Source organism: Branchiostoma floridae, chromosome 7 (genome assembly GCF_000003815.2).
Source record: "Branchiostoma floridae strain S238N-H82 chromosome 7, Bfl_VNyyK, whole genome shotgun sequence".
NCBI classification, from domain to species: domain Eukaryota; kingdom Metazoa; phylum Chordata; class Leptocardii; order Amphioxiformes; family Branchiostomatidae; genus Branchiostoma; species Branchiostoma floridae.
The window spans coordinates 25,212,291-25,223,815 of NC_049985.1; the positions used below are offsets into that span (position 1 = coordinate 25,212,291).

General features: G+C 42.4%; 1 protein-coding gene across 1 annotated transcript; it reads left to right on the plus strand.

Moving 5' to 3' along the window:
• Positions 1-8,598: 8,598 nt before the first annotated feature.
• LOC118420232 (polycystic kidney disease protein 1-like 2) lies at positions 8,599-9,899 on the plus strand. Its single transcript, XM_035826952.1, has 4 exons — positions 8,599-8,613; positions 8,669-8,929; positions 9,277-9,437; positions 9,806-9,899. Exons 1-4 carry the CDS (start codon positions 8,599-8,601, stop codon positions 9,897-9,899), a joined length of 531 nt encoding a protein of 176 aa, XP_035682845.1.
• The last annotated feature ends 1,626 nt before the right edge of the window (positions 9,900-11,525 follow it).

An 11,525-nucleotide genomic window follows, 5' to 3' on the forward strand; every position in this document is an offset into this window, starting at 1 on the left:
AATGGAGCTCTGAACTGGGACCTTCCCAAGATCACCTCCTCACCCTTCATCTTTGAGGTCAAGGTCAACAGCAGCGGCAGTGGGTCCGTCCTCATCTTCCTCTACCCGTGGGATGACGACACAACGGAGAACCAGGAAGCGTTTCGCGTTGAGCTGACATCTGGACAGTCCCTGATAGTGAGAACTACAAAGGACGGAGCCAGAGATACCGTTGCGAGTTATCATTCAACAGGTAACGTGGTTTGCTAAAGCTATTTAATTATAGTAATTCATACCTTACCTGTGTTTTATATCTCTGGCTGTGATGTGGGTCTGTATGTAGGTCAACAGCATAACTGGAGAAGCTGTGTAGCAGCGGTTGCGGGAACAAAGGTCAAGATCTAAAATGATTCACCTGGCATTTTCCGTCGGTACTGCATCGGGCTGTGTATGTTTGTGCCTGTGTTTGCGGACACCATAACCCGAAAGGCCACAGATAATTATGCATGATATTTGGTGGATGCATAGGTTTGCGCAAATGAGAGACAAGTTCGATAAATTATGCAGTCCTAGCGGTGAGTTCTGCAGCGGAACCTCAAATTTGGAAGTGTCAGGTTCGTGATTTATTTTAGTAGTGGATAGGTCTTGGGACAGCGGGTAAAAAGCGTAAGTTTGGGCCCCCTAGTGGCTTGTTTGGAACTGAAGGGAACATTTTCGTTTTGAGATTTGGACATCAATAACTCTAAAGGGGGTAAACGGGTCGTCATGACATTTAGCATGTAGATAGCTACGGCGATGCGTTACATAATTATATGCTAATCATGCAAATAATTAGACAATTTGCATGATAGGGAAAGTTTATAAATCAGCTGCGTTTCATAATAGGACTCTCAAACATGTGGCATATGTAACTGATAAAGAAATATCAATAGACATTGATTATGCAAATGTTATGCAAATGTAGACATAATTTGCATAATTTGTGAGAAAATACTCTAATACCATAGTGCTTCCATTCTTGCGCAATGTGGAACCTAAGTAAAGGTAAACATTATCGGACCTAAATCATACAAATCAGGGTCTTATTTACATAATTTGTGAGGGAATGCTATAATAGCTGTCTTGCTAAGATAATACTAGTAGAAAAGATGATCAAATGTTAATTTATGCTGGTGATGATAATATTTGCATTATAAAAGAAACGTTTTAAAAACATAATATATTACTCGAAAAGGTTAACATAATTTGGTGAAAGTATCAGGTCGTGGAACTCTAGAATGTTTCTGCATTTTCAAAATGATATTTCTGAATGTGTAGACATGACGTCAGCTGAAAAGTTCCAAAGGTTCTGGATCTGCTGGTCGAAAGGCGGAAGTGTTGGTGTGGGCAGGGCTGGAGAGGCGGAACCCTTTATGAACTGGACAAATCCTCAACTCGTTACTGACATCGGCAAAGTGGGGTACGGGACTTCGGCTATATCTGGAGAATTCATGCTCAACTGTACTCAAGGTTAAAAACTTTTTGATACCACTTCTAATTTTAGTTTTGCTGTTTTGACATTGGTCTATACGAATCTGCGCTCTGAGCATCGATTTTGATTTGACGTACCGGATTTTATTTGTTTCACTGAATGTTGTCCACGTTTGTCTTCTAAGTATTCATTAATGAAATCCTATTCATGGATTTGGGATGTGCCAATTTTGGACTATAAGAAACCAAATGCTATTTGAAAGTCATGACGCAATTTCTCTTCAGATGGATTTCCAGGTGTGTGTTTTGACCCCCCGACCCAAGCCAACACTACCGGGCCCGTGTGCGACTGCCCTTATCTGCTGGGGGAGAACTGCATTTACCCATGCTCTCCGGGGTATCACGCCATTTCCGGTGACGCCATAAAGAGAACATGCAGAACAGATGGATCATGGACAGAACCGGATATGTTCTGCCAAGGTATGAAATGAAATGAAATTTAAAAAAAACCTCCGTGTGATTATTTGGATTTCCTAATGCCATAAGCCCTAGTCACCACAGAAAGATGTGATCCTCTTTTAATCAATGCCAGATACCCCCTATAGGGGCCATTTGTCGTCTCCATTCTATGTTTTGTTTTGGTCTACAGATATGGATGAGTGCCTCGCTCTGAACGGCGGCTGCAGCCAGACCTGCACCAACACTGGGGGAACTTACAACTGTTCCTGTAGTGAAGGGTTTGCACTTGACGGAGACGGACATACCTGTGCTGGTAGATCAACTGACTTTATTTTCAATTTTACCATGCCAGCATTGAAACTTGACTGAACATCCGACAGAAATGATACAGTACACAGAAATTTTTGATAGCTTTGTGTAAATGTGCGATGGTGACGCGGACTAGCGAACGATAAAAGTAGACTTTGAATTGATTAGGAAATTAAGGAGACTTTCTTTGGGAGGATAGAACTTCATAGGGCAACTTTGACTTTAATCAGATCCACAATTAAAGCCGATGTCGCCCAGGACAAGCAAATAACGTGCATGGTGGGTAGGACTGTGCTGTCCTCCGTGATGATGCTATTAACCCAAATAAGTTGCATGATACTAAATGAAATGAAACATGGAATTGCCAACTAACAGTTACTAATTCGCTACTGGGTATGATTTTGGATCATATGGAACTGTGGGATTAAACAAGAACCTTTTGATACGTTTCTTATTTTTCTAAAGCTTATTTGTTTTCTGGTCCACAGACTTTGATGAGTGCCTCATTAGAAATGGAGGTTGTGGCCAGATCTGTAACAACGCTGTAGGATATTACAGCTGTTCGTGTTGGGAAGGATTCAGCCTAGACGGTTTCTTACATAACTGTAACGGTAGGGCATCTGTTATCTTGAAGTTTCTTCATTTTGTTATTTTATTTCTAACCCATCAACATGGTTTGTTTGTCGGAAATCTAATCAGGGTATCTGGTTGGACAGTTTTTATGCAGCAAACATATATGAGGTTTTAAAACAATTCAAAGAATGGGTGAGTCGATTCTTATATGTTTCAATTTGTTTTTTTTTTTTTTATTCTGCAGATGTTGATGAGTGTTTTACTAAAAATGGCGGCTGTAGTCAGTTCTGTACCAACACTGTAGGAAGTTACATTTGTTCCTGTAGTGAAGGGTTCGTAATGGGCTGGGATGGACATAGCTGCATTGGTAAGTCATCTTTTGTACCGTCTTAGTAGTTTTTCTATCGGACGCTTTTGTGTGATGCGGAATCACTTATCAGTAACCGACATAGGTCTACCGACATACCGAGTTTGGTTGATACACGTCTGCGATGGATTTTATTGAGTTCATACTTTCAACTTTTTTGTACTTATCAGTTGAAAGGTGTCTAACTTTGAGTGATTAACCTCGAATCCCACATTAAAAGGTGGGAGAACAGAGAATCTAGAACTAAAAAAGTAAAATGTAAAGCCCATGGGACTCAAACGTCTAACGCTAGTGCACCTACATGCTCGTCCTTCTCACAGAACTTTCAACAACAAAATCAACTACAACACAGCAAACTTCAGTGCCTACTACATCCCCTGTTGCATCAAGCAGTAGGTTCCAGACCGCACAACGGACCAGCACAGCTCTGATGGACACTTCCACCATGTCCACTACAGACGTGATGCCTACAAGCTCTACAGCAACTGTCAAAACTACAACGCGCTACGTCTTCGGAGGTAAACAAAAATCTAACGTGTTTACCGGGTACAATGATCTATGGTATGCAAAAAAGAATGTTTTGTCTATGTATCATTTATTTGATGATATGGCAATGGATTATACCTTCATAGGCAAGAAAAGTAGAAAACGTTTTATTACCTTCGCCAAGAAGATTATATTTTCGGTTAAGGCCTCAGGTTGTGGGCCCTATATGTAGGTCACTGAGAAAGAGAGAAATGTCAATACATATTATTTACGCAAATGAGGACCTCATTTGCATAATGAATGAGAAAAGTTTATAAATCCACTGCAGTGCATGATAGGACTTTCAAACTTGTCACATATGTAATTGAGAAAGAGAGAAATGTCAATAGACACTTGGCCAAAGCCCCCTATCATCATTTACTATTCGGCCAGGTCGGAGTCTGGTGAGAGACTACATGATTTTGGCAAAGCACTCTGAAAGTTGCGCTGGAAAGTATCACAACAATGTACATAAAGTCACCTTCGCCAAGAAGGTTATGTTTTTGGTAGCGTTTGTGGGGAACACACATTCATGCAGTCGTTTGCCATTGTGGTAGGTACTCTTTAGTAATACATGAGTAAGACCTTAAAATACTTTAAAGACGTCTTGAATAAAGCCATGATTATTTGGCGAAGGGATGTGTTCGTGGAACTCTTGTCTTGACAATATTCCGATATCAGCATTTTTTTCAGTCAACTGTTTTATACATTTTACCTCAGGTATTGATGGAGAACTATCTGATTATATGGATGATGAAGTTTCCAGCATGTCGCCCATGACCACACTCCCCACACTGCCGCCCAGAACAACCGAGCCGACACCTCCGCCTCCTGTTTTCACCACCACTCAAGAATCGTCAACCCCGGCGCCATTTCTGATAGAGGTAACAAATAGTACAGATCCTGAATCGATTTGTTAACAATTGTTTTATATTCAGTAGCTACTTCTACACACTACAACCAAATGATACTGGCGATATTTCCTATGGTGATGTAAGATCTGGTTTCTTAAACTGCAGGAGGAGATACCTGTTCTTATCAAGACTCTTAACGAGAAAGTGAGCCGCTTCAGCGGTTCCCTGGACGATCGCAAGGAACTTCTCAAAGGTTCGCTTTTTCGTTTACAATACTGTGAATATTGTTATGAAGCAAGTGAAGGTCATAAGGACTGACAACAAATTTTGAAACGTTTTTAAATGAAGATATGTTTGATGGGACTTTGTAGTTAGATATAGTTACCGCCAGTGCATTTCCTGACACATAATGTATTCATAGTGCATGATAGTCAATCTAGATGTAATAGATTCATTCTTTGGTACAGAAAGGTATAATCCTGATACAGGAACCTCAATAGTTTCTGACCAGAAGAAAAATCAAGAAAAATTGGAAAAGGCATTTTTTGTAGTGTATAAGCAGCATGCACCTGCAACTAATGTATCAAGTGTTGACTTACTGATTTACTTGTCTTATGCCAAGTGTTAAGAAAACAGAAACAAAACAAAGGCGGCAAAGACACAGTGCATGTCGTTACATCTCCCTATAGGGAATACGATGGTTAATGGTTTCACCCTCTTCAACCTGCAAGTTATCATCAATAGTCTATTGTTTGCCACCATCCACTACATCTAAACTTGTATGTAACTGCGTACCGCTTACCGCTTACCGGTCCCTTGACCGGGGGTGGTCGTGGGGGCACTTAGCAGCTGAGCACACCTCCCTCCATCTCACCCTGTCGTGGGCCAGAGCTTGGGTTTCGGCAAGGGTCATTCCCGTCCACTCCTTGATGTTATCATCCCACTTCTTTCTCTGTCTGCCTCGTCTTCTTTTCCCTTTGACTGTTCCTTGCAGGATGACCTTAGAGAGGCCTTTGCTTCTTCTGTATGTAACTGCGTGTTCCATACCAAACATACAGAAGTGACTGACTCAACATCGTCGGTGCTACGAGCTCAGAGCAGTAGCAGGAAGGCCGTTGCTATGGAGACGACCGTTGACCTTTCCTCCGGCGTCACAGATGAGTTAAAAGACCTGATAGACGTCAGGTCTTCAGACCAGTCACCGGTGGAGCAGCTGATACTGATGAAAAGTGCAAAAGAACGTCTGAAATCTCGGGTAGGTGCCCTGTTGATTGGACTATATTTGACTCTATTCCTAATTGCCAAGCACCATATATTCATTGCCAGAAGCAGACAGATATCAATATTAAGGAAGAGTTCAGCATGCATGATATTGACCTCCAACTGTAAAACAGACACGATCTCACCAAATCAGAAAGTTTTCAAAAAGGCATTTGGCTGAGAGAATTTTCCCCACAATACAGGTGATGAGTGAAACGAGAGAGATGCTGCAGCTGATGGATGCGGCAGCAGACAAACTGTTGGAAGAGACACCACCGGAAGTTGAGGGTACGCACATCCGGTCTGACGGTGTGCTCACGGCCGTGAAGAAGAGCATCCCTGATGTCGGCACCGTTCCTATCAGTCAGGATGTCGGCTCCATCGTGTTTACAAAGGAGGACAACCTTCCCGAGGATTCCACCATGAAGGTAAGAAAATATTCCCAAAAATGGGCCGTTGGATACCATCAGATATCGGTCCGCATTCAGCCTTGCTGATACGTCACAATAGCTATTATGTACCCTATTAGTATTACACGGTGTTAACCGATCGATGTGTCAAGTGCTCATTGCTTTTGTGGTCAACAAGATGGAACAACCTTTAACCCGTTGCTTCCACAGGTTGTGGCGTTTGTGGGGGATCCATTTGTGTGGAGTGTAGAGAAAGCTGAAGTGACCTCATCAGTAGTCATGGTAACAATCACCAAAGAGAGGGATCTAACTGACGCGTCAAACCTCCAGCCATACATCACCATCGTCGTCAAGCAGAGAGTGCAGTTTGGGACCACGGGTGACACAGAAGAACAGTATCATGACACCCTGCCGACATCATACAGACAGAACCTTGATGATGCGGGTAGATCCTTCCCTGTCACCAAGGTTCCTAGTCGTAACACCAACATGAAGCATCACGCCATGTACATCGCCAATGCAGGCCAGGTGCCCCTACTTAGATTTTCTGTCGATGACGTCGACACGGAACTGCAGGTTTACTTCCGGTTTCACGACTTCCCAACTGAGGAAGAATACGACTACACAACAGTTGTCAAACCTCCCGAAGTCACTGATTATAACGGTTTCGACATGCCATTTGGCCTCGTCTACTCCAATTTCAACGTTTCAGTTGTTCCGGAGTTCCGGATGGAACGCGGGTGGCTCATGGTTGGTGTGAAGACAAAAGGTAGACATGATCTGTACACTATTATTAGTTTCTTAAAAGGGGCTCAACGCTGCTTATCTATCGTTTCAGATGTTAAAAATGAGCAACAAATATTATGTTTTAGCTATTGTGAGAAGCTTTGCTTAGTCAGTATCAAGAAATTGATAATACGTTTATTGGAAATTTGTACCCTAGGGCTAATTGCAGTTAACGTGGAATGGACAGAAAATAATGCAGTGAAGTATAGCATGTGTCTACTCTAGTTCAAAAGCTAGCTCTAAATTCCAACTTAGTGGGTTCGACTTCTTTTTCTGAGACAGCGAAGGAAGGTATACATTCCTTACAAATGAGCACCAATGTTCCCCAATGTTACTTTGTGGATCAGGAGACCAACCCCACGGTGGTGTGACGTCAGCGGTCCCTCAGACCCCACCCCCTCCAGGTCGTGACGTTATCCCTGCAGGAGTCACACTGCAGACTGCTGCAGTCTCCTGTCTGATGCGGGAAAACGAGAACCAGACGTGGGACAACCGTCGCTGCCAGGTTTTACTGACTTACTGATCTGATAGTATCTTACTACTGAGTTTAACTGGTTAACCCTTAAGCTGTCAAAGTTTCGGACCAATAAAATGCTGATATTGATGTCAATTGAATGTGACTGATGAAGTGATTCATAGAACATTTTTAAATGAAATGTATTTTCCCCAAGATGACAGAGTTGATGCTGATTGACAGATTTTCATTTTGCTTGGGAGGGACGAGCAAATGTAATTCATTATACAATATATGCTTAAGCCACGCAGAACAATCACTTAGAACACATTTGCCTACATTTCAAAACTCAAGTCGTTGCCCCCAGTGCAAAGATGGATTTGTCAGGTTTGTTTTTGTTAACGAGTTACAGCCGAAGATTGTCATGATACCAGGAATTTACACCCTGTTATAACGGACCAGTCCGGCCTGTCAGCTGAAATATGGGGGTCAACTACAGGTCAAAGCATGTCAAAGGTCATGGGTTTTCGCCAGATTTTGAAAACACACATGCTTCAGTTCTCTCTAGCAGAAAACTCGACCTTTATTATCGAAATTGCCAGGGAAAAATATTTAAAAAATAAGTCAATATTCAGGCTAATGTGGTCCCTCTCCTGCTTTCATCATCATCATCATCATTCACTAGCACTGGATTTTGTATAAGAACTGTTGCTGTCCTGGCAACTGATAAACTAACATGTTGTACTATCTGCACCCGGTAGGTTGGGACAGAAACGAACGAGACCACCACTATGTGCACGTGTGACATGACACGACAAAGTGATGGGAAAAGCTCCAGCGTGATTCTGGCAGCGTCTTTCTTTGCGCTTCCAAACTTCGTGAACTTCGGCAAGTTTGGCAGCAATACTGACAAGTTGTCCACAAATTCGACCGTGTATGGAACAATCGTAGCACTGTGGATGATATTTTTGATGTCCCAACTATTAATATTACAGTCAAACATCAGGGTATGTCAGAGCCAATGCTTATGCGATTTTTTTTTTAAATTCTGCATGATATTCTTAGAAGATTAGCATTAATGTTTACGATAGCTAGTACGTTGAACGTTCTTATCTAAAAGTTTTCCGACCAATGACATCATTATTCGGTGCAATGGGAGCACAAACTGTATGAGCCATCCATTGTTATAGAAATCCAAATTTTGCCATCCGTGCCTCTACAGAGCCACATCGCTTCACGCACCGCAGTGGCCGACAGCATTGCTCTTGGTGAAGCAGCAAAGCTCGCCAAAGTGAAGCCCAGCATAGCGTCTGTTCCCAGAGTCTCCACAATCCCATCGGATGTTCCCGGTGCGGACTACGTCTACGTCGTGTCTGTCCGTACGGGAACCCAGCCTGATGCCGGCACGGCGTCTGTGGTCGGGCTGATGATCACAGGGTCAGAGGGCAGGACAGCCATGGTCACTCTCAACCCGGCAGGCCTGGTGAGAAGTGTTGGTTTATAACTGAACTTTATTGCACGAAATTTGCACATGGTATAATGTATAGCAACGACTATTACACAAAGTAAAAATAGGTGTATGAAATAAGAATTGATATCCTAATTAACATAACAATTATATTTCAGCGTCTCTAAACCCGCGAAAGAAAGATATGGTGATCTATAAATGACAAATTCTTTAGTGGGTCAATTTCATAGTTTGATGTGCTGGATTTGTAACAAGATATGACAAAAGTGATGGAGAAATTTCAATGGAGAAAAGCAATAAACACAATTGGGAGAAAAGTAATCACAAATCCAAATGTTTGTAAATTCGATGCTTGTATCTAGATCCTAGCCCGAGGTGGTGACACGTACCACATCATGACGACACCAGCCTCTGTTGGCGAGCTCCAGTCTGTACAGGTCTGGCACGACAGCTCCGGGAAGGGCGCCATGGAGTCACTCTTCATAGACAGCATTAAGGTCTGGGACATGCAGACATCACAAGGGTGGGTAAAGCTCTACAACAGGATCAATTTTTGGCTGTTTGAATTCTCTAGTTTGAGGCTGTGGCTCCAGTTAGAATGCACTATACAACATATAGAGGCTGTGTGTATTCCTCTGTCACTTTTCACTGGAATGTTTTTTTTTTGTAAAGAAATATCAAAAAATAGATAAGTGTTCATATCAAGAAACGCTGCCAATAAATATCTATTGCTGATTTGACAGAAAAAAATTCCCATCGTTTCTGTTTCTAAATAGTGGATGAAACCGGTTGGAAGGAGGATGTGCATTCAGACTGAGCGTCCATTGGTCATTTGAGATCATGAGCAAATGTAAAATAAAAAATAAGTTTTTTATTGCCTTTTTTGCACAGATTCTGTTTCCCATGTTACACCTGGCTGTCCTCTAGCAAAGGAGACGGTAGGACAATAAGGACATTGAAGGCAGCTCATGGAGAAATGCAGTAAGTCCGGCAGGGTTTCCCTTTACCTTACACTACATGAAAAGTTGAATATACGGGGTAGAAACTCCTGTTCATGCACCCAGAAACTCGAAATGGTCGGACATTCACGGTACGTATCGAACCGGGCACACTGCCTGTCCGGGCAACTGGCACACCCGAGGATGCACGGAAACGAACCATTTCGTGTCCGGTACGTGTCTATGACCCGTTCTTGACCGTGCATTTAGCCGTAATACTTCTCTATATACCCGGACACCCGAGACGTGGGCCAAGCCGCACGGATGCTCTTTGCATAAATTACCGGGCAATTATCACCTAATTATCTACCTCGACTAAAGCGCGTTCATTACACCCTTTGTTATTAAAAACGTGTTGTTTTACCACCACTGCCGACCCAGGATTTACCCTCCCATCCCCTTCCCATGTAGCTTGTATAAGTTTCCTTTATTCTTTCAAAATGTGAATTAACTTTGTTTTGTTGTGTTTTTTTGTTTCATTTTTTAAACTATTTTGGACTGCTCCTGGTGGGCTCCGTCGCTCTTTTCGCTTTCAAATATTTGTCAGTATGCTTTCATTGGTCACTAGCATCCGCGTCTTCACTATTTTCATAAGCAGTCGCCCAACTAACTGTATAGTCGTTTCCAATTTGTTGACATAAACTCCTGTAGATCTCTCGATTTCTGCATTCCTGCTCTCACAAATTCTGTTGTCCAGGCGGTCTTCTACACAAACCGATACTAGTCAGGAACCCGGCTTGTAAAGTTCCCATAACGGTAGTATTCAGTCCATCGTGAAACGGCAGCAGCTAGCCCTTCTCGCGTTCGACGTAGTGACAAACCGCTGTCCATTCTTGCTGAAACTCAAACCACACAAAACAACAGCTGGGCTCTTAGGTGCACTGGTTGTTACCCTTTTAAACAGAACTAGGTCCCATGGCGTTGGTAGTTGAATGCAATTCCACAGCAAGATAGTGTCCGGTCTTGACGTACAGTATTTCCAAGCTCTCGTTGTTCACGGGCCATGGGGCCTGGATAGGAGCTGGGTGAAAGCACTACCTTACAGAAACAAGGCCATCTCCGAATGCCAACTGAAAGATGGAATTGAAAGATTTGAAAATCGCAACACGTGTGCTGATTGGTCTACCCAACTGCTATGTGGAATGCAATTGGCGGCGTTTTATGCGCATTTGCATGTAGACAAACAAAGTAAGTCGGAAAGTCGACGTCTATTGTAGCTGAATTTAGCTTTTTGTCACGTGGTCGCAATTCACAGACTGTCAAACAATACAGTCAGTCAAACAATACCCACACGGTACTAGGTGGCAAAGTGCAGCTGTAATTGTTTACAGTTTCAGACATCACTTGGATAATAAACGTAACGTTTTTACTCTATCCTACTACAATATTGAACTATAAACTCCTTGTTCCCTCTAGATTTATCACAAAGCATAAAAACGTTACGAATCAGGCTAAGGGCCCCGACGTGCATAGTTATTAACTTCCTTGCCAGAAAAAAAAGACATTTGTTTGTCGTACAATGCTTCCATATATACATGTATTACGTTCTTGCATATCCTAACAAAGAACACATTCAATTACCCTACGCGTGTGTGTTTTCTGTTTATATAAAC

What these genes read in the sequence shown, in the direction of transcription:
- LOC118420232 (XM_035826952.1), top strand. An exon ending in CTCTCAACCCGGCAGGCCTG is followed by an intron (nt 8,930 to 9,276) that starts GTGAGAAGTGTT and finishes GCTTGTATCTAG; the next exon opens with ATCCTAGCCCGAGGTGGTGA. An exon ending in GACATGCAGACATCACAAGG is followed by an intron (nt 9,438 to 9,805) that starts GTGGGTAAAGCT and finishes TTTTTTGCACAG; the next exon opens with ATTCTGTTTCCCATGTTACA.